This window comes from Pelophylax lessonae, assembly GCF_965119305.1.
Source record: "Pelophylax lessonae genome assembly, chromosome: 3".
In the NCBI taxonomy this organism is placed as follows: domain Eukaryota; kingdom Metazoa; phylum Chordata; class Amphibia; order Anura; family Ranidae; genus Pelophylax; species Pelophylax lessonae.
The window spans coordinates 200,482,762-200,506,442 of record NC_138770.1 but is presented as its reverse complement, the minus strand read 5'-3'; the positions used below and the strand labels follow the sequence as shown (position 1 = coordinate 200,506,442).

Here is a 23,681-nt window from a genome sequence, read left to right as displayed (position 1 = left end):
TATTTTTCTTTACTTTTCTAACAATTTACTACTTTTCTAACAAGTTCCAAGCATTGATTATGCAAGAATGGGCTTCCATGGGTCAGGATATGGCCCAGATGTTGATTGACAGCATGCCAGGACAAATTGCAGAAGTCTTGAAAAAGAAGGGTCAGCACTGCAAATAGTGACTCTTTGCATAAACTTAATGCAATTGTCAATAAAAGCTTTTGACACCTATGAAATGTATACTCCAGTATATCATAGTAACATTTGACAAAAAAAAAAAAAAAAAATGTAAAGACAATGAAGCAGCAGACTTTGCGAAAAATAATATTTGTGTCATTTTCAAAACTTTTGGCGACGGTTATACACATATGTTGAGCCAGGAAAAGGAAGCGACTGGAACAGAGTTTGTACATGAATTCATCTCTGAACTGAAGGCAGACGACAGGTTAAGAAAAAAGGTCAGCAGCACACATATTACATGGGGAAGCACAGCAAATGACTGCTCAATTCAAACGACGTTCCAAGCTACTTTAGGGTAAATAGCAATAGCACATAGTACAGTACAATCACAATAGCTGACACTTGGGGTCAAGCACAAAAGTTTGCAAACACTTGGGTATCAACTTTACAAAGCTTGAGCGCAACCAATGTAGGCAATTACCTGCTGGTATCCCCACTGCAATCTGCTCATGGAGGAGGGGCGCATAGTTTCTGGAAATGACCAGTGAGGAGTCTGATTCTGATTCCTCTCATCTTCATTATCTCTGGTCACAATAGCAAGGCACTGTCAGTTACTGCATAATTTATCATCAATAAGACCAAAGAAGGTTTCCACAGAACAGGAAGTTTATGTACTCACATGTCAGACTCGACCGAACTGGAATCATCACGGTAACCCTGAGCTTTCCATCTCTTGTATCTCTCCACCAGTTCCATAAGGAAAGAGGTTTTTTTGGTGTATCGTAGAATAAACCTATGTTTTAGCAGCTCCCGTGCTGTAGGCCTCTGTTACACAAGACAAAGACATCATTCTCAATATGAAAACATATACATCTTGCCCAAACACATATGAAACAGTACCTAAACTTTTTGTATATTATAAAGCGCTTATGTATGTGGCTGATGAATTGGTCCCTGATTATTACAAAATTATATACTTTAGCAGAGTGCAGCTGTTTCTCGAAGGCCCCTAGCTGGGTCTAGCTCTGTGGGCAAGCTAGCAGGGCAAGCTGTGTTCCATCCATTAATTACATCAAGTTAAATACCTATATTTAACAATACCTCAATTGTTATCTAGAACAAACATTTGAAACTTTACTATAGTGGGGTCTGTGGAATAAGGCATATGTCCTGGAGCCCAATTGAAGGGGACTGCCATGCTACTCATCAGTAGGGACCATCGGGGCCACCAGTTGGAGAGAGGAGGTAGGCAGGCTCCCTCATATAACTGGTCCAGGCTTGGTTAGGTCAGCAGGGGCTGCCTCTAAAGAATGATGTGACAAGCTGTAGACCGTCTGTGAGGGAGACGACAGCTGAGTCATGTGACCGAGGCCAGGCTAAGACTATTATGTGACCTGCAGCCATAATCCAAAGAGTGTTCGCTCTGATGGAGAACAGAAAGAACAGACAGAATGTAGAGACATGTAGATTCTGATGAAAAGGAACTCCTTGATGTGAAGGGGTGGCATCTGGTGTGAAGGAGGGGACACATTCAAATGAAAATCAGAGACAACCTTTGGAAGGAACGACGGACAGAGGTGAAGAACCACCTTATTTCTGTGAACCACCAAGTAAGGTGAACGACAGGATAATGCCGCCAATTCTGACACCCTGCACGCAGAGGCGATAGCCACCAAAAAAGCCACCTTCTGGGACAGCGTAAGCAGAGGAATCTCCCGAAGATTATCAAAGGGAGGCTTTTGAAGGACTGAAAGCACCAAATTGAGGTCCCAAGGCGGTAAGGGAGACCGCACTGGAGGAGCCAAGTGCCGAACTCCCTGAAGAAAAAAAAAAGTAGGCACCAGGGAGTGTGTGGCCAAGGGCTATTGTAGAAGACTGCTAAGGCCGACATCTGGCCCTTAATAGTACTCAAGGCCAGATTCTGCTCAACTCCTCGTTGAAGGAAGGTCAAGATCTGAGCCACCGAAAAGGAACAAGGATGAACCCCAAGAGACTCACACCATGCAATGTACGTCTTCCACGTACGATTTGAGATCATCCTGGAAGTAGATTTCCTAGCTTTTAGGCCCCATGCACACGGGGCGTTAGAAAAAACGTACGTCAAAGTTAGTTCTGACGCCGGAAAAAGCAGCTGTAAAAACGTGCTTTCAGTAGCTTTTTCCATTGGCGTTATAGCACGTTTTGACACGTTGCTTTTAGCAGCGTTTTTTTTTCTTCCATTCAAAATCAATGGTTCCCTATGGGAGCCTATTGATTTGAATGGAGGTCGCACCGCAACACCGCAAGTCGGATCCGACTTGCGCTGTGAGAATCTTGAGGGGGAACTCCACGCCAAAATGGGAAAAAAACGGCGTGGGGGTCCCCCCCAGGGTTCCAAACCAGGCCCTTCGGGTCTGTTATGGAATTTGAGGGTAGCCCCATGCCGAAAAAACGGCATGGGGTCCCCCCCAAAATCCATACCAAACCCTTATCCGAGCATGCAGCCCGGCAGGCCAGGAAAGGGGAGGGGACGAGCGAGCGGCCCCACCCCCCCTGGACCACACCAGGCCACATGCCCTCAACATGGGGGGGTGTTGGTGCTTTGGGGCAGGGGGAGCTCTGCACCCCCCACCTCAAAGCACCTTGCCCCCATGTTGATGAGGACAAGGGCCTCATCCCCACAACCCTGGCCGGTGGTTGTGGGGGTCTGCGGGCAGGGGGCTCATCGGAATCTGGAAGCCCCCTTTAACAAGGGGGCACCCCAGATCCCGGACCCCCTCCCTATGTGAATGGGTATGGGGTACACTGTACCCCTACCCATTCACCCCATAAAAGGCAGTGTATGGAAATAACGACAAGAGACGTTTTGGAAAGTTTATTAAAAATCTTCATCCGACTCTTCTTGTCTTCTCCTCTCCGGGGTCTTCTCCGGGGTCTTCTGCTCTTTTGCTGTCCGCCCTTCTTGTCTTCTTCTCTCCGGGGTCTTCTCCGGGGTCTTCTGCTCTTTTGCTGTCCCCCTCTTCTTGTGTTCTTGTCTCCGGGGTCTTCTGCTGTCCCCTCTTCTGCTGTCCTCTCTTCTTTTCTTCTCCTCTCCGGTCTTCTGCTCTTTTGCTGTCGGCTGTCGGCTGTCTTCTTCCTCCGGTCCTCCTCCGACGACGTCTCCGCTGATTATGCCTATCTCCGGTCTCTTCAGCTTATTATATAGCCATTAGGGGCGTGGCCCCGATGACGTCATCTGGAGACCCCGCCCCCTCATGTCACAGATGACGTCATATGTGACATGAGGGGGCGGGGTCTCCAGATGACATCATCGGGGCCACGCCCCTAATGGCTATATAATAAGCTGAAGAGACCGGAGATAGGCATAATCAGCGGAGACGTCGTCGGAGGAGGACCGGAGGAAGAAGACAGCCGACAGCCGACAGCAAAAGAGCAGAAGACCGGAGAGGAGAAGAAAAGAAGAGAGGACAGCAGAAGAGGGGACAGCAGAAGACCCCGGAGACAAGAACACAAGAAGAGGGGGACAGCAAAAGAGCAGAAGACCCCGGAGAAGACCCCGGAGAGGAGAAGACAAGAAGGGCGGACAGCAAAAGAGCAGAAGACCCCGGAGAGGAGAAGACAAGAAGAGTCGGATGAAGATTTTTAATAAACTTTCCAAAACGTCTCTTGTCGTTATTTCCATACACTGCCTTTTATGGGGTGAATGGGTAGGGGTACAGTGTACCCCATACCCATTCACATAGGGAGGGGGTCCGGGATCTGGGGTGCCCCCTTGTTAAAGGGGGCTTCCAGATTCCGATGAGCCCCCTGCCCGCAGACCCCCACAACCACCGGCCAGGGTTGTGGGGATGAGGCCCTTGACCTCATCAACATGGGGGCAAGGTGCTTTGAGGTGGGGGGTGCAGAGCTCCCCCTGCCCCAAAGCACCAACACCCCCCCATGTTGAGGGCATGTGGCCTGGTGTGGTCCAGGGGGGGTGGGGCCGCTCGCTCGTCCCCTCCCCTTTCCTGGCCTGCCGGGCTGCATGCTCGGTTAAGGGTCTGGTATGGATTTTGGGGGGGGACCCCATGCCGTTTTTTCGGCATGGGGCTACCCTCAAATTCCATAACAGACCCGAAGGGCCTGGTTTGGAACCCTGGGGGGGACCCCACGCCGTTTTTTTCCCATTTTGGCGTGGCGTTCCCCCTCAAGATTCCCACAGCGCAAGTCACCCCGCAAGTCGGATCCGACTTGCGGTGTTGCGGTGCGACCTCCATTCAAATCAATAGGATCCCATAGGGAACCATTGATTTTGAATAGAAGAAAAAAAAACGTATAACGTGGCTTAACGCACGTTAAGCAACGTTATAGCAAAGTTATTCAGCTTTTAGCAGCGTCAGGCGTTTTTAACGCTGTAACGCTGGTCCTCAGAACGCGCAGGTGGTGGGTTCTTGTTGCAGCCTAAAAACGTCTAAGCCACTTACAGCTCAAAAACGTCTGAGTGTGCATGAGGCCATAGAATAACATGGAGGGGCGTTTTTAGGCTGCAAAAAGAAAACGCCTGACGCTGCTTACAGCGGCGTTAAAAACGTCCCGTGTGCATGGGGCCTTAAGAGCGTTGGAATCACCAACTCAGACAAACCTTAATCCATCAGCACCTGGCGTTCAACAGTCAAGCCGTCAAAGCTAGTGACTGTAAAGCAAGATGACAGATTGGTCCTTGGAACAGCAGATCCTCCCTGACAAGAAGCCTCCAAGGAAGGTTGGTGCACCAGATCGGCGTACCAAGCCTGGCGAGGCCAGTCCGGGTCCCGTAACCGAGTCACAAACCTCTGCACCTTTCTGTTGAGCCAAAACACCAACAGATCCATCTCGGGAATGCCCCACCAGAGACACAGCTGATGAAACACTTCCAGATGAAGGGACCACTCCCCTTGGTCCAACGCCTGCCGACTGAGGTAATCCGCCTGCCAGTTTTCCATCCCGGGAATGCGTATGGCGGAGAATGAACTGTTCTGCCCACCTTAGAATGCAGGCTACCTACAGAGCCGGCAGGACACTTCTTGTGCCCCCCTGGTGATTGACATAAGCCCCAGCCGTGGCATTGTCCGATTAAATGCACACTGAACATCCCTCAAGACGATCCGTCCAATGTTCCAGGCACAGCCTGATCGCTCGGAGTTCCAAGACATTAATCTGTGATCTGGACTCCCCTGAGCAGAATTTCTGCCGAGGATGCCTCCCCAGCCGGACAGGCTGGCATTTGTGGTGATCACTGTCCAATACAAGGGGAGGAAGGATTTGCCTAGCTGAAGCGCCGGAGACGGAAGCCACCATATCAGGGGCTGTTTCGCTACCCGGTTCAGCTGGATCGGATAGTCCAGAGACTCCGGAGTCTTGTCCCATTTGGCCAAAATCTCCCTTTACAGGGGCCTCGTATGGAACTGTGCAAACAGAACTGCCTCAAGAGTAGACAGACACCATCAGGCCCAGCACCCGCATGCAAGTCCAGAAGGATGACCATCTACTGGACAGCAGGAAACTAATTCGCAGCCTGCAGTTTCTGGAGTTTGTCCAGAGGAAGGAGCACTCTGGCTAAGGCCGAGTCCAGAGTCAGACCCAGATTGTCCAGCTTTGTGGATGGAACCAGAGCAGACTTCTGAAAATCCAGAATCCGTACAAACTGAGTGATTTCCAGGTTCTCCACCAGAGCAGTAGGAGACTCCGATCGCAGAAGGAGGTCGCCAAGTAGCCCAGCCTTGCGATCCCCTGTTGGCGTAACAATGCTAGCACGGGGGCTAATACTTTCATTAAGACCCGAGGAGCAGAGGGGAGACCAAAGGGTAACACCACAAACTAATAATGCTCCTCTCCCACGGCAAAGTGGAGGAAGCGCTGGTGACCGACGCATATTGGATGTTGATAGAGGCAAGAAAATCCCCCTGATGCAGGGATGCCACCAACGTGCAAATGGACTCCATTCTGAACTTCTGCACCCGCACAAAGCAGTTCAGCGTATTGAGCTCCAGGCAGGATTGGACGCACCTTGCCTTCCTTCCTGGGAATTGTGAACAGGTTTGAGTAAAAACCCTGAAAAAGTTCCAATGTCGGAACCAGGACAATCACCCCTTAAAGTAACAGGTCTTGTACCGACCCAAACAGACCCTGTAAGCGGTCCGGGGACAGTCGCAAGTTGGAAGGAAAGAACCTTGCCAGGGGGTAAGAGAGAAACTTGATCTTGTACCCGGACAGTATGACTTTGTGGACCCACTTGTCTTGTACTAGGGAAGTCCATGGGTCCAGAAACCAGCGAAGACATCCCCCACCCCAGATGTGGGTGAGCGCGCACCTTCATGCTGAAGGAGCCTAGTCCGCAGGTCTGGATAAGCCAGCTCTCGATTTGCCAGACCAAGTTTGCTTGGATCCACCATAAGAGGCCCTGAACAGCTTTGATCCCTTGTCAGTCGCCCTGAGGGATGAAAAAAAATTCTTATGAGCCGAGAAGGATGGCCCACGTCTGCAGCGAGGGTCCTCACCCTTAGTAGCATGCAGAAGAAAGGTACTCTTTCCCCCTGTGAGAAACTTAATGATGTCATCCAGGGTAGCTCCAAACAGGCAATCTCCTTGAAAATGAAGATCAGTCAAGGCCTTCTTATAAGTCTGGTCCGCAGATCAGCATTTGAGCCAAAAAAATACGCAGAAGGACCACTACTGAAACAGAGAGCCTAGAGACTAGGGGAGCCACATCAAAAGAGGCATCACAGATAAAGTGCAGCCCCTGGACCAACTGGTCCACCAGCTCAGCAAAGGCAGGGGGGAGCAACTACCCCTTCAGGTCACTGTGTAAAAAGCTTACCCACTCAGTCAGAGTTTGCGACACCAGTGCAATGGTAAATACCTGCCTCAGTGCCGAACCAGCCAGGGTGTACATATTGCAGGCCACAGCCTCCGCCTTCCTGTCAGCCGAGTCCTTAAAGACCGGGGACTCTTGGACCAGGATCATGGTTGCTTTGTTCAATCTGGAGACCCGAGGGTCCACCACCAGGGGAACAATCCACTTTCTTAAGAAGGGACTCCCCATAGGGGTACGGCATAGCAAATCGTTTAGGGACCACAAGGGGACGTTTTGGCCGTTCCCACTCTTTAGGGAAAATTCTGTCAAAATAGGCGGGAAAAGGAAACACCTTCTGGATGGCATGTGAGTGCCAAAGGGAACCGACTCCTCCGTTGCAGCTTCAGCTGTGTCCTCCATTTTCAAGGGTCTCACGCACAGATACAATCAGTGTATCCACCAGCAGCTTTTCGTGCGCGGTTGCAGAAGTGGAGGAATCATCCTCACTATGCGAAAACCCAGGGCGCGTGATCACAGACCCAGCAGAGTGTCTCACGCCCGCAGCAGCCGAATCAGAATTAGGATCTGAGGAGACAGATGAGGCAGGGGGTGCTTTTTGCTAGCCCGTCGCCCGAAAACCATCTCCACCCGGGACACAAAATACTCCAGGACTGCCGTCAGTGCATCGATGGATGGTTGGGACCCGCAGCCTCTGAGAGGGGACCAAGTGGGGAAATGAGCTCCAAAGACTCCATGAGTCAATAGGGGACCCCACAAGAAAAGGAGTTTAAACACTGCTAAGGGACACCCCCACTGCTCCGGCAGCTCCACTCGGTCGCCAGCAGTGTTGCCAACCCCCCGGAGGGAAATTTACTGGCAGAACGTCCAAAATTTACGGACGGCACAAATTTTTTACTGGCACTGCAAAAATGTACATAAACAGGCTGTTTTCAGTGCTAAACCGTGCAAATATCAATACTTAAACTATAAACATGTAGATAGTGCTATTAGCAATGTGTTTAGGTTAAACAAAAGTCAAAAAACATATTTCTCCATTTACATGAAGGTCAGATTAATATAACCCAGCCAGCACAGCGTTCCCCCATATATTAGAGTGTGCAGGATTTCCCTTACAGTGTAACTCTGACATAAAGAGGAATGCTGCAGATCTTGATTTAAGTGGGTGCTCTGGTGACCAGAAACCGCCTTATATCAGAGTCCACTGCATTCCCCTTTACATCAGAGTTCCCTTTTACATCAGGGTCCGCAGAGTTCCCCCTTCGCACTGTAAGGGGAGAATACTGCAGACTCTGATGTAGAGAGGAATATCAGGAACTCTGATAGGGGGGTGGGGGGGGGGGGGGGGGGGACTCTGGTGACCAGAGACTACCTTCCACAGATTAATTACACTAAAGGTAAGGGGGGATTCCCTGCTATAAGGGGGAAACCTTTATATCAGTTCCCCCTTACATTATTGTATTCACCCAGCCCTTACATCAGTGACCCCCCCTTAGACTGGCCTGGCAGCGCTGTCACTTACCTGAGGGTGGTCAGAGGCTGCAGAAATGATACGGGAGGTGGTCAGATGCTGTGGACATCATACCGGAGGAGGTCAGAGACTGCAGACGTTCTACAGGAGATGGTCAGAGGCTGCGCGGACATGGTACAGGAGGTATTGAGAGGCTGCAGACACTCCCCAACAGTAGTGTCCTAATCTGCCCCACTTCACCCTCCACCTCTGCCACCTTTTACATCACCCTCCCACAGCAGAGTCCTCCTCTGCCCACCTTCATATACCCTCTACAGCACTGTCCTTTAGTGCCCCCTACAGCCCCCATAGTACTGTCCTTCTGTGCCCCCTCCAGCCCCCATAATACTGTCCTTCTGTGCCCCCTCCAGCCCCCATAGTACTGTCCTTCTGTGACCCCTTCAGACCCCATAGTACTGTCCTTCTGTGCCCCCATAGTACTGTCCTTCTGTGCCCCCTTCAGACCCCATAGTACTGTCCTTCTGTGCCCCCATAGTACTGTCCTTCTGTGCCCCCTTCAGCCCCCATAGTACTGTCCTTCTGTGCTCCCTTCATCCCCCATAGTACTGTCCTTCTGTGCCCCCTTCAGCCCCCATAGTACTGTCCTTCTGTGTCCCCTTCAGCCCCCATAGTACTGTCCTTCTGTGTCCCCTTCAGACCCCATAGTACTGTCCTTCTGTGCCCCCTTCAGACCCCATAGTACTGTCCTTCTGTGCCCCCTTCAGACCCCATAGTACTGTCCTTCTGTGCCCCCTCCAGCCCCCATAGTACTGTCCTTCTGTGACCCCCTTCAGACCCCATAGTACTGTCCTTCTGTGCCCCCATAGTACCGTCCTTCTGTGCCCCCCTCAGCCACCCACGGGGCTCCACTGCAAAATGTCCGCTGGACTACACAAACATGGCCCCCATGCATTGAGCACACAGGCTACAGCAAAACGGCAGCACCGCGAGGCTCCCAGGGACCCAGGAGGGATCCCTAGGCCTCAAAAAAGGGGACAGGCAGGAAGGGGGGCCCCCACCAGGTGCAGCCCCCCCCCACAGATGATCACCAGGTCGGCGGCGGCACCTCCTCTGCCCCATCACCAGCACAGCACCCTGCCCCCTCCCCAGGCGGTGGACCAGGCCATCCCACAGCCCCAGCATCAGTAAAGGTGGAGTGGCGGCGACATGGCCCATAGGAACAACCAGATCGATGACAGGGGTCCCTAAGAGGAAGGAGGGGAATCCAAGGGTCCAACCGTCCCATAGAGGGGCCCATGTCCACCCCAAAACCCTCCAGGGGGAAAGAGTGGGGGGGGTCACTTACCATACCAGGAACCATCAGGCACCTCTCCAGACAGAACCTCCTCTCTATTGAAATGGGGGGCAGTCTGCCAGGAGGAATGCTGCGACTCGGGCCGAGACCCGGTCGTATTGCAACCTCGTGAGGGGTTTACCTCGCAGGCCAGCTATGTAGCGGCTGACCTAGCGCAGAGCTGAGATCTCCACTGGATCTAGATTATCCAGTCCGTCACTCAGTCCAGCAGTCGATTGTAGATCTCACAGGAAAAAATCCAGGAGAAAAAATTCTATCTAAAAAGAAAAAATTGCCAGGACTAGAAATCCCAGCAAGGAACTAGGTCTTTACTCCTGACTAAGCAGAAAAAAAAAAATGAATACCTATAGCAGAGAGAGTGAGTATACCCCCTGGGACTGCCCATAGGTGTAGCCAGACTTTTTTCCACCTAGTGTCCTACTCCTGCAGGGGGCAGTATAACCCAATGGTTAAGAAGATCAGGAGCTGTGTCCGTCAATGTACGAAAGAGAAATATTTGATTTTAAAAAAATATATACGGTTGTCAGATGTTTGGACAGGGGTACAATCTCAACACTTGTAAAAAATCGCCTTGGAAAGAGAAATAATTGTGTTCCAAACAATAGCATGTACCCTCCAAAATGAACCGGGTCTGCGCACGATGCAGATGACACTCTTTGGTCAGAAAGAAACTGAGGGCTGTGAGGCCAACTTCATGTGTGATGGAATTATATAAGGATTGAACATTGAGGGACAGCCAAATGTAAGAGGGTACCCAACAGTAATTACTCAAAACGTCCAATAGCTGTAACGATTTCCTGACGTATGAAGGCAAAGATTGCACCATGGGCTGTAGGAAGCAATTGATGTATTGAGAGAGCCCACTGGTGACACTCTTCATGCTAGCTACAATTGGCCTGCCGGGTGGATTGGTAGAACTTTTGTGCACCTTAGGCAAATGATAAAAATAGGGATTCCTGTGACCAGTGAGATTATGGGTATTAGCGCTGGAGGAATGTGCAGAGGTCCAGAGGTGTGAGGGGGGAGCTGTGTAATGTAAAGGGGTCCAGAGGTGTGAGGGGGGGCTGTGTAATGTAAAGGGGTCCAGAGGTGTGAGGGGGGAGATGTGAAATGTAAAAGGGGTCCAGAGGTGTGAGATGTGAAATGTAAAAGGGTCCAGAGGTGTGAGATGTGAAACGTAAAGGGGTCCAGAGGTGTGAGGGGGGAGCTGTGTAATGTAAAGGGGTCCAGAGGTACGGGGGCTGTGTAATGTAAAGGGGTCCAGAGGTACGGGGGCTGTGTAATGTAAAGGGGTCCAGAGGTACGGGGGCTGTGTAATGTAAAGGGGTCCAGAGGTACGGGGGCTGTGTAATGTAAAGGGGTCCAGAGGTACAGGGGCTGTGTAATGTAAAGGGGGGTCTTCCTACATTTTACCCGTAGTTATAGCTGCAGTCCTATAGATTTCTATTAGATTGCACATTTTTTCCCGCGCGCTGCATCTTTGGCGCACATTCAGAAAACAGGAAAATCATTTTTTTTTGGGGGGGGGGGGTGACACCATGTTTTACTGCACCAAGTGACACCAATCCTAGCGACGCCACAGACAGTTACATGTGTCTGGTGCCTTAAGTCAGTCTGCGCCGTTTTTGCAGAGGAGGAGGAGGAGGGGGGGGTGGCCGCCGCGGAAAGCAGAGAGAGAGGAGGATTCTTTCAGGTTTCGGGGAAGGCACTACACGCGACGTAACTTGATGACACGCCGATATGTTGTGCGTCGCCTGCCCGCCTGGTGGGGGAGGTGCCAGATATAGGATCCACCCCGGGTGCCAAATGCTCTAGGTACTCCCCTGCCTAGGAGGCACCACAGGGGGCTTCAGGGGGGGGGGATGGCTGGAGGACATAAGACTTGGGATGTGCGAACTGTCTCAACGCTGCCCATGTAAACACTGTCTAGTCTCCCAAACTTTTTAATCTTTTTGGTAACCAGTTTTTCTTCTACCTCTGAAGTTTGTTAAACAGAACTCGAGACCATTGGTCAAAAAATGCAAAGGATTTGTGTTGGTCTAGAGAGGAATAAAGTACAGCAATGTCCTTGGACAGCTTCGAAATTTTCCTTTCTCTTTGAGAAATAATCAATTGTATCTACTTGGTGGTAACAAATTCAGCTATTTGTCTCCACTGTTTGACTAGGTCAGAGTCCAAAAATCACACCCCTAATAGATCCAAGGACCATGGGGAGTGACAATGCACTGCAGATACTTTTTCAGGAAGGAGACATCCAACCAGTGGAGATTTTCTGCCGATAGGAGATCCTCCAATCTGAAAAATAACTTACGAATCCAGTATTCAGTGTCAGAATTGTGGGGAGGTATGGGTGGGTGATAAACAGTGGGAAATATGATTGTCCTGCCAGAAAATATTAGAAATCCTACTGTCTCCATTTGAGAGGAAAGTTTTGATTAGATCCATTTGGGAAGAAAAGATGCAACAAATCCATAGGATGTAAAACAAAATAAAAGAAAGAGAAAATGAGAGCAGAACATCATTAAAAAATAAATACTAAAAAATAAACAGAAGCATAAAAGGTGGAACACAGACTAGAGCACTCCCCAGGTGTAGCCAGAAATGTAAGCATCCTAAACAGCAGTATAGCAATTTCAAAAAGTGTACAAGTACACCATGTCACTTTTTCAGACATCTTGAACTTATGTTCAGATGCACATTCCTCCAGCCCTAATACCCATAATCTCACTGGTCCACAGAAAAAAGCTCCTATTACTTTTGCTGAGAATAATAAACTTATTATCAGACAGGCCGATAAAGGAGGCGTATTGTCTTTTAGGATAAATCAGCCTACCTTGCAGAAGCCTTTTGGTTGCTCTCTGATGATTCCACTTACCTTAAGCTTCCACGTGATCCACTGCCAGGTTATCAGGCGGAGCTTAAATCCTTACTAGATTCTGCCCTGCTAGATAAAGTCATTACAAAGGAGAATACATGTTTATGTACAGGGAATTTTCAGGCCTCCATATTTTTATCATTTACCTAAGGTGCACAAAAGTTCTACCAATCCATCCGGCAGGCGAAATGTAACTGGCATGGAGAGTGTCCCCAGGGATCTCTCAATACATCGATTGCTTTCTACAGCCCATGGTGCAATCTTTGCCTTCATACATCAAGGATTCATTACAGCTATTGGACATTTTGAGTAATTACTGTTGGAAACCCTTTTATTTGGCTGTCCCTCGACGTCCAATCTTTATATACTTCCAATACACATTAAGTTGGCCTCACAACTCTCAGTTTCTTTCTCACCAAAGAGTGTCATCTGCATCCTGCGCAGGCCCAGTTTGTTTTGGAGGGTACCCACTATTGTTTGGAACACAAGTATTTCTCTTTCCAAGGTGATTTTTTCCTCCAGATACAGAGTGCAGGGATGGGAGCCTCATTTGCTCCCTGTTACACCAATCTTACCCTTGGCTGGTGGGAAGAGTCTCGCATCTGGAGGAACAACCCGTTTGCTGCCCATATCGTCCTTTATGGAGGATACATTGACGATATTATCGTCATCTGGGACGGCCCCCCTTCCTCAGTTGTACCTTTTGTTCAATATTGTAATAATACCATCGGTCTTTCCTTTACTCATGTTTGTGATCCATCTACTTTGGTTTTCCTTGACCTTGAACTAGGTCATACCAATGGGCAAATTACTTACAAGACGCATTATAAACCCACCTAAGGCAACTTTTATCTTCATTCCCATAGTTGCCATCACCCGCGGTGGGTTAACAACATCCCTAAAGGACAGTTTAGTCGTGTTCGGAGGAACTGTACACTTGATCAGGATTATTTTTCCCAAGGTCAGATCCTCAAAGACAGAATTCTGGAAAAAGGTTTCAACCCCAGCTTAGTTGAACAATCCTTTAAAACATGTGCCACTAGCCAGATTAGGGCCGCTAAAACTGAGACTACCTCGGGGACCGATAATAAATTTATAACCCAGTTTTACTCAGATGGAGAAGGTCATTGCACGACATTGGGGGATCCTTTTGAAGGACCCCAAGTTGGGTCTGGTTCTCCCAAACAGACCTAAATTTGTCTATAGAAGGGCTCCCAATGTGAAAAACAAAATTGCCCCTAGCAAAATACCATCCAGCAATAAGTCCTCCTCCCATCCTTTGGCTACCTTCTTCAATATACAGCTGCAAGTAAAAGTATGTGAACCCTTTGGAATTATATGGATTTCTGCACAAATTGGTCATAAAATGTGATCTGATCATCATCTAAGTCACAACAATAGACAATCACAGTCTGCTTAAGCTAATAACACACAAAGAATGAAATGTTGCCATATTTTTATTGAACACACCATGTAAACATTCACAGTGCAGGTGGAAAAAGTATGTGAACCCCTAGACAAATGACATCTCCAAGAGCTAATTGCAGTGAGATGTCAGCCAACTGGAGTCCAATCAATGAGATGAGATTGGAGGTGTTGGTTACAGCTGCCCTGCCCTATAAAAACACACACCAGTTCTGGGTTTGCTTATCACAAGAGCATTGCCTGGTGTGAATGATGCCTTGCACAAAAGAGCTCTCAGAAGACCTACGATTAAGAATTGTTGACTTGCATAAAGCTGGAAAGGGTTATAAAAGTATCTCCAAAAGCCTTGCTGTTCATCAGTCCACGGTAAGACAAAATGTCTATAAATGGAGAAAGTTCAGCACTGCTGCTACTCTCCCTAGGAGTGGTCGTCCTGTAAAGATGACTGCAAGAGCACAGCGCAGACTGCTAAATGAGGTGAAGAAGAATCCTAGAGTGTCAGCTAAAGACTTACAAAAGTCACTGGCAAATGCTAACATCCCTGTTAGCAGATCTACAATCGTAAAACACTAAACAAGAATGGATTTCATAGGAGGATACCACAGAGGAAGCCACTGCTGTCCAAACAAAACATTGCTGCATGTTTACAGTTTGCACAAGATCACCTGGATGTTCCACAGCAGTACTGGCAAAATATTCTGTGGACAGATGAAACCAAATTTGAGTTGTTTGGAAGAAACACACAACACTATGTGTGGCGAAAAAGAGGCACAGCACACCAACATCAAAACCTCATCCCAACTGTGAAGTATGGTGGTGGGGGCATCATGGTTTGGGACTGCTTTGCTGCGTCAGGGCCTGGACGGATTACTATCATCGAAGGAAAAATGAATTCCCAAATTTATCAAGACATTTTGCAGGAGAACTTAAGGCCATCTGTCTACCAGCTGAAGCTCAACATAAGATGGGTGTTGCAACAGGACAATGAACCAAAGCGTAGAAGTAAATAAACAACAGAATGGCTTAAACAGAAGAAAATACGCCTTCTAAAGTGGCCCAGTCAGAGTCCTGACCTCAACCCGATTGAGATGCTGTGGCATGACCTCAAGAAAGCGATTCACACCAGACATCCCAAGAATATTGCTGAACTGAAACAGTTCTGTAAAGAGGAATGGTCAAGAATTACTCCTGACCATTGTGCACGTCTGATCTGCAACTATAGGAAACATTTGGTTGAAGTTATTGCTGCCAAAAGGAGGTTCAACCAGTTTTTAAATCCAAGGGTTCACATACTTTTTCCACCTGCACTGTGAATGTTTACATGGTGTGTTCAATAAAAACATGGCAACATTTAATTCTTTGTGTGTTATAAGTTTAAGCAGACTGTGATTGTCTATTGTTGTGACTTAGATGATGATCAGATCACATTTTATGACCAATTTGTGCAGAAATCCATATCATTCCAAAGGGTTCACATACTTTTTCTTGCAGCTGTAGTAGGGATGTTTCAATGTAAAAAACTAAAATGCAAGATGTGCACATTTGTGGACCACTGCAAAAAAAGAGTTTTACCGAAAACAAAGGAAAATCATATTCAATCAGTTCATTCTTTTCCTGTTCCACGGATTTTGTTGTATACTGCCTCTTATGTCCCTTTGGTCTCCTCTATGTAAGCAGGACTATTCGTACACTCCGAGTACGTTTTGGTGAACACAGGAGACTCAATGAGGAAGGCAGCACTGATCATAGTGTTCCCCGCCATTTTAAATACACTCAAATTATCCGAGCTTCTGTTATGTACCTTTGCTACATACCATTCAGTCTCTTTGAATTAGAAATACGTATCAGGTGTGTGTGTGTGTATAAATATATACACACACACATACAGTGCCTTGCGAAAGTATTCGGCCCCCTTGAACTTTGCAACCTTTTGCCACATTTCAGGCTTCAAACATAAAGATATAAAACTGTAATTTTTTGCGAAGAATCAACAACAAGTGGGACACAATCATGAAGTGGAACGAAATTTATTGGATATTTCAAACTTTGTTAACAAATAAAAAACTGAAACATTGGGCGTGCAAAATTATTCAGCCCCCTTAAGTAAATACTTTGTAGCGCCACCTTTTGCTGCGATTACAGCTGTAAGCCACTTAGGGTATGTCTCTATCAGTTTTGCACATCGAGAGACTGAAATTTTTGCCCATTCCTCCTTGCAAAACAGCTCGAGCTCAGTGAGGTTGGATGGAGAGCGTTTGTGAACAGCAGTTTTCAGTTCTTTCCACAGATTCTCAATTGGATTCAGGTCCACCAGGATATGTTTATTTGTGAACCATTCCATTGTAGATTTTGCTTTATGTTTTGGATCATTGTCTTGTTGGAAGACAAACCTCCGTCCCAGTCTCAGGTTTTTTGCAGACTCCAACAGGTTTTCTTCCAGAATGGTCCTGTATTTGGCTCCATCCATCTTCCCATCAATTTTAACCATCTTCCCTGTCCCTGCTGAAGAAAAGCAGGCCCAAACCATGATGCTGCCACCACCATGTTTGACAGTGGGGATGGTGTGTTCAGGGTGATGAGCTGTGTTGCTTTTATGCCAAAAATAACGTTTTGCATTGTTGCCAAAAAGTTTGATTTTGGTTTCATCTGACCAGAGCACCTTCTTCCACATGTTTAGTGTGTCTCCCAGGTGGCTTGTGGCAAACTTTAAACGACACTTTTTATGGATATCTTTAAGAAATGGCTTTCTTCTTGCAACTCTTCCATAAAGGCCAGATTTGTGCAGTATACGACTGATTGTTGTCCTATGGACAGAGTCTCCCACCTCAGCTGTAGATCTCTGCAGTTCATCCAGAGTGATCATGGGCCTCTTGGCTGCATCTCTGATCAGTCTTTTCCTTGTATGAGCTGAAAGTTTAGAGGGACGGCCAGGTCTTCCTAGATTTGCAGTGGTCTGATACTCCTTCCATTTCAATATTATCGCTTGCACAGTGCTCCTTGGGATGTTTAAGGCTTGGGAAATATTTTTGTATCCAAATCCAGCTTTAAACTTCTCCACAACAGTATCTCTGACCTGTCTGGTGTGTTCCTTGTTCTTCATGATGCTCTCTGCGCTTTAAACGGACCTCTGAGACTATCACAGTGCAGGTGCATTTATACGGAGACTTGATTACACACAGGTGGATTCTATTTATCATCATTAGTCATTTAGGTCAACATTGGATCATTCAGAGATCATCACTGAACTTCTGGAGAGAGTTTGCTGCACTGAAAGTAAGGGGGCTGAATAATTTTGCACGCCAAATTTTTCAGTTTTTTATTTGTTAACAAAGTTTGAAATATCTAATAAATTTCGTTCCACTTCATGATTGTGTCCCACTTGTTGTTGATTCTTCACAAAAAATTACAGTTTTATATCTTTATGTTTGAAGCCTGAAATGTGGCAAAAGGTCGCAAAGTTCAAGGGGGCCGAATACTTTCGCAAGGCACTGTATATATAAAATTTAATTTGGTTAACTTATTTGAATTTTTTTTTTTTTTTACCATATATTGGTCTTATATACACCTCTTTATTACCAATATATATCCATTTTTAATCATATATGAATATATCTCTACTAATAATTATGGTAATACTGTAATTTAATACTTGATCCTTATATTTACAGTGCAGCTATTTTATTTTTTGTTTTACTCCGTTTCCAGTAGCAACAATGAATTCCCTGATACCTGCAGTCTTTAAGCCAAGGGTTAATGGCTCAGCTATGTTTCCTGTGATTTTCACTCCCCTCCCACTCTCTTCCCCTTCCTGTCCTTCTAGTTCTATGAAGCAGCTCAGCTTTCTCTCTCCTTCCCCTCACATGTCGCTCCCCTTCTTGCCATTTTGGCTTTATAAGTCCATCCCTTCTTTTCACTGTCCATGCATTTGAAGAAGAGGGCAAGTCCCATGCACACCCCCTCTCCTGACATCCACCAGGTATTTTGACAGCTGTCATTCTCGTGTGCCGCCTACATGTGTGTGAAAGTTCAAATGAACCAAGGGACTTTGCACTTCTCCTAGGAGCGCCATATGTACTGTGTACTTGTACACTCTTTGGTTAGTATACCTTGGACTTTCCCTAAGGTGGCAAAATGACAATGTACCTTTAAAGTTCTTTAGTAGATCCAGACTGCAGTTTGCCCAAGTTCCATGCAAGCTGAAGTTAGAAGTACCAAAAATGGATTATCAAAACATTACTACTAATCCCGGGACACAGGCACACAGCCCCAGGCTTCATACTGTAAATGGCCAGGAGGAGAGGAAGACTGAGACATGGCTGCATCGCTAAGGTTTATGAGATTTGCTGCGCTTACATGCGAGTGGCCTAGAAGTACAGCAATAGCAGAGTTGAAGTAGAAAGCCTGCATGATCAGGTTACTTTTTAAGCAAAGAATTGTATAATTGCATTACCCCTGGTAAAAAGCTTAAGCCGGCCATAGTTGGTTTGAATCTCATCTGGTTCAGCAGATTGTACCCAAGCAGATCTATTGATCGACTTGGGTACAACCAGTATGTCAGATTTCTAGCATGCCATTATTGCCAGCGGCTAAAGCCGCTAGCAGTAATCACTGTGTTCAGCAGGAGACACCGTCAGCGTTGATGGGGGAATCTAGCGATTTTATTTCCGTATTTTACCTGGAGTTGTGCTTTAAGAACTAACTTTTGAATCAACCCAATAAAGTTTCAAAAAATCAATAATACTTTTAGAAAAAAAAAAAAACTTGTTACTTTTCTAAATAATTTTTCAACATATATCTTCTCAGCATAAACCCAGATCAGGCAAGCCTTCCACTGATACACGATGATCCTAAAGGCCACTGTCACTACAAAAAATATTTTGCAAAGGGTGCAATGCACTGGGTCTGCACAGAAATAATGTTCCAATCTAAATCTTTACTCAGTTTGGAAAAGGATCTGGGTCAGAGGCACATGAGGGTATGTGAAGGCAGTGCTGAAGTGTGGAGAGGGTAAGTAGTTCTGGGAGGAGAGGGATGGCATTAAAAAAAAAAAAAACACAAAGTTGAAATTATACACAGAAAATACTCACTAATCGAGGGTCTTTGTTTAGACAGGCATCTACAAAATCTTTAAATGGTTTGCTGTGCTGTCCCTGCAAGGCTGGAGGGTTGTTTTTGGGGATGAGAAACAAAACTCTCATAGGATGTAGGTCTGAGTAAGGGGGTTCTCCCTTGGCCAACTCAATAGCTGTGATTCCTAAGGACCAAATATCAGCCTAGAAGAAAAAATAAATTTGAGTTTATGGATGAATGGGTATACAGTGACAAAATCCAGCAAACATTCTCATGATTTCTAACCTTGAAATCATAAGCAGACTGCTTGATGACTTCTGGTGCCATCCAGAAAGGGGTTCCCACAAATGTGTTCCTCTTGATCTGAGTGTCTGTCAATTGGCCTGCTACCCCAAAATCTGCCAGTTTCACATCTCCCTGCTCAGAGAGCAGTACATTCGCAGCTAAAATGCAAAGATGTACTTAGAAATAATTCCAACACATATCCTCCACACCGTATAAAAAATAAATCAAAATTTGCTTGTTAAAAAGGCTAAGATGTTTTCCAAGGGTACTTTTTAACCAATTGCCTACTGGGCACTCTTACCCCCTTCCTGCCCATGCCAATTTTCAGCTTTCAGCACTGTCGCAATTTAAATGACAATTGCATGGTTATTGAACACCTGTCCATTATCTCCTCCTCCCTCTGTGAATGACCTGAACATTTATTGAATTATACTATTACCAAGTTAACCCTCTAAATACTGTCATGTTTCTTCATTTTCAAAAAAACTGTGGCAAAAAAAATGAATCAGATTACCTTGGGGTATCTATTTTTCAAAATTATTGTAATTTCACAGGTTTTCATACTGTCCTGGCTTTTTTTTATTTCATAGTTTTAATTTATTTAGGTACGCTACTGCATGATTGAGTAACTGTCAAACTGTCACAGGGCTGCAAACTGAAAAATGACATGGACAGGAATGGCATTTAACATACTGGCCCTCAAGTACTTAATTTAGGTACTTAGAACTTGCAAGGTAACCATATATCCCACCTTTGATATCTCTGTGAATTTTCCTCTCTGAGTGCAAATAGTCCAGGCCTTTCAGGATTTCCCGTAATATGGTGGCAATATAGGACTCTTCCAGTGGCCCAGGCTTCAGCTGAAGCATAGAAAGGTACAAAGTGGTCAGAGGTCACAAAAAGCATAAAAGAATGCAAGGGTACATGGGGAGTCATGTAACACTGCATAAAAGCTAACATAAAAGTTTCAGTTATTGCCATTCATCAGGTGGTAATGTTATTTTATAAACTACATCAGAAAGTGACAGCTAAAATATATTTACTTGCTTTGAGAATGCAAACTCTCACTAGAAGGGCCCTCCCTTTAATCAGTATATAATATAATTATTATTAATTTTTATATATTCTGTATACATCTATAACAAATGTATGCTATGCCATCTCTTTATTTTAAAAAGCTTACCAAATCTAGTGCAGACCCTCCACCCAGGTACTCCATTATGATCCACAGCTTAGATCCCTGAATTAGAAAAAAAAAACAACAGAATACAAAAATATTGTTTAATAAATGCCATCCAAAACATGAACATTATAAAATAAACCTGTCATGTTAGAAACATATAGGCTGTTATTGCTGACCTTTTAAAATGCTAGTTGTCTGGATGTCATGCTGATCATTGTGCTTTAATATTCAAGTCAATGACCGTGAAAACTATTCAGTTTAGGACATTCCTGATCTGAATTCTTGTTCTGGGTCAGTGATTGAAGGCACTGAAGGTAGATGGTCAGCATGACAGCCAGACAATTAGCATTTTCAAACAACTTTCACCTCCATATTGGATGGGTGCTGGCTCAAAAAGCACAATGCATAGCAGTGAATCATGCTATGCTTAATCATAGCCACATAGAGTGGCTATGATTAAGCACTGATTTAGTGTGAATCATGTCAGTTTTTTTATCCTGTACCCATGCGGTATGGATTTTTCTTTGAAATAAAACGGGAGTTAATTGGAGTGCAGCCTTCCAGACGTCTTCCTTCACTGCTAAGTTTGAATAAAACCCTTGAAAGCATTCCCTAGAGGGAACCGACACAATCACCCTTTGCAACAGCAGATATTGTACCGCCTCTCGTAGATCCCTTAACCGATCTGAAGATAGGCTTAGATTGGACGGGAAGAATCTGTCCAACGGTCGGGACCTGAATTTGATCTTGTAACCCGATCGGAGTAGCTCATGGGCCCATTTATCCTGAATCAAGGAGGTCCCTGGTTCTGGACAGGAAACAAAGACGTCCCCCCACCCCAGATGCAGGTGTGGGTGTCCCTTCATGCAGACGAACATTTGTCCGCAGATCTGGAGGGGTCTGTTCTCGGCTTACCAGACCACGTCTTCTTGGAACCCCCAGATGACCTAAATGGCTTAGGTCCTTTCTCCTGCGTGCCAAAGGCACGAAGGGGCCGTCTGTGTGCTGAAAAATAAGGGCCCCGTCTATTACGTGGTGACTTGCCCTTAGCGGACAGAGGAAGAAGAGTACTCTTCCCACCTTTGATCAGTTCATCAGAACAAAAACCCAAATAGGCGGTCCCCCGTAAAGGGGAGATCTGATAGAGCCTTTTTAGAAGCCTGGTCCGCACACCAGCTTTTTAGCCACACCATGCGTGGTTACCATTATTGCGTTTAGAACAACTTTACTGACTCGCGACAATTTTGTCACAGTAGGCGGGAAAAGGGAGTACCTTTGCCGCTTTTAGGGGATCTGGTGTCCCCCATGTTAAAAGTTTTCTGTGCCGATACAAGCAATCCATTAACCAGTGCCCTTGCATGCGCATGTGCAAAAAAAGGAATGATCCTCACCGCAGAGCACCCAAAGTGCGTGGACGCAGACCGAGTAAAGACACTATATGCTAAGCTCACCCTGAGAACATAACAAGCAGGGGCGGTCGCCAACCACAGTCCAGCAAGGAGACACTGGCTAAAGTTCCACAAAAAGACCCCCATTAGGCCTAAGGGTCGTCCACCATAAATTACATAAGAGGTTCCCTTTATAATAAAAAAAACAAGCTAGGACCGAAGTCGCAGCCGGGAACTAGGTCCTACTTCTAAACTAGACAGAAACAAACTGAATCCTAATAGCAGAGTAAGTGGGCGTATGCCTTCAGGGACTGCCCCATAGGCGTGGTAATGTTTTTTTCCTGCCTAGTGTCCTACTCCTGTAGGGGCCAGCATAACCCAATGGTTAAGAAGAATATGGAGCTGCGTTTGTCAATGAACGACAGAGAAAACATAATTGATTAATTGCAGTGTGTAGTGGATTACAGAACACTGCCACAATGGGTTCTCCTTCCATCGTGGTCATGGTCTGTACACTGGCAGGCAGGGTGATTAGGGTGTGCCCAGGCACACCTGGCATACCCCCTGCACTAGCCTACGATTCCACATGACATGACATTTTCAATATACTTAATTTGTCAAAAGCAGCTATTTTCAGAGCACCCTGCTTCTATAACTACTGCTTAGCCTCACAATCTACTACTCCCTGGCCTGGTTTTTAATTTTTTAACTGGGCAGGATAAGAGAGAAATGTCATTTAGATACGATGTTATAAAAAGTCAACATAGGTCACACTAGCTGCAAACGGGGTTGTTGCAAAGAAAATAGGTAACACATAACCAGCATCTAGCAAATATAGAATAAGGTGTTTTGGTTTTCTTCAATCTAACCCAGCCTTTTTCAACCAGGATGCCCAGGCACCCTGGAGTGCCTTGAGGTTTCTTCAGGGGTTCCTTGACAAAATGCCTAAAAATTGCCCCATAATTGCCCCATAATTGCCCCAACAAGCTGGTGGGTGGATGAAACTTGACTTTTAGTAACACAAAGCCACAAGTTTTCATTGTGCATCATTACAACCACCTAGCTGTCAACCTCCTAACACCCAATGACATCATCAGTTGAAAAAGGAGGATGTCAGTTCCCTGCATATAATCCTTGTTTGACCCTCCCTTGCCCCTCTCCATCAGCTTTGGGGTATCATTAGCTACGTGATGGAGAAAAACCGAGGGAGAAGAAAAACACTGGGATACTAGTCTGTACTAGTTTGCAATGGTGTATTTGCTTTGGAAGTAAATACACCATTTGCGTCAAAGTACCCCATTATCAGTGGGTCCTACACTATCCATGAAAAAGAGATGAATCCAGCCTTTCTAACCCTTGGAGACAACACTCCTTGCTTTTTTAATATACATGTCTTTTGGTTCATAGCTGCAGCAGCTTTAGAAACACATGGGTATGCTCCCCCAAATTTTTTGCCTGTTTATTATGTATTCGGTCTGACCAGACCATCGAGGTTGAGCAACCCTCCCCACCCCCCACACACACCTGTACTCAATCAGTGTCCACCATCAAGTGGATATAGGAGGAGTCCCCTGTAGTGCATTTGCACATCTTTCCCAGCAAGGAGTGTTGTCTCCAAGGGTTAGAAAGGCTGGATTCATCTCTTTTTCATGGA

General features: G+C 46.2%; 1 protein-coding gene across 3 annotated transcripts in view; it reads right to left on the bottom strand.

Annotated features, from left to right (window-relative positions):
* Positions 1 to 23,681, bottom strand: part of STK25 (serine/threonine kinase 25) — a 45,818-nt gene that overhangs the window by 9,536 nt on the left and 12,601 nt on the right. For all 3 annotated transcript variants that reach the window (XM_082251762.1, XM_082251761.1, XM_082251763.1), the window contains 6 exons: positions 20,640 to 20,696; positions 20,208 to 20,316; positions 19,457 to 19,614; positions 19,189 to 19,374; positions 848 to 993; positions 650 to 752 (listed from right to left, as the gene is read on the bottom strand). In XM_082251762.1, the coding sequence (XP_082107888.1) occupies positions 650 to 752; positions 848 to 993; positions 19,189 to 19,374; positions 19,457 to 19,614; positions 20,208 to 20,316; positions 20,640 to 20,696 (759 nt within the window). The remainder of the gene's footprint in view (positions 1 to 649; positions 753 to 847; positions 994 to 19,188; positions 19,375 to 19,456; positions 19,615 to 20,207; positions 20,317 to 20,639; positions 20,697 to 23,681) is intronic.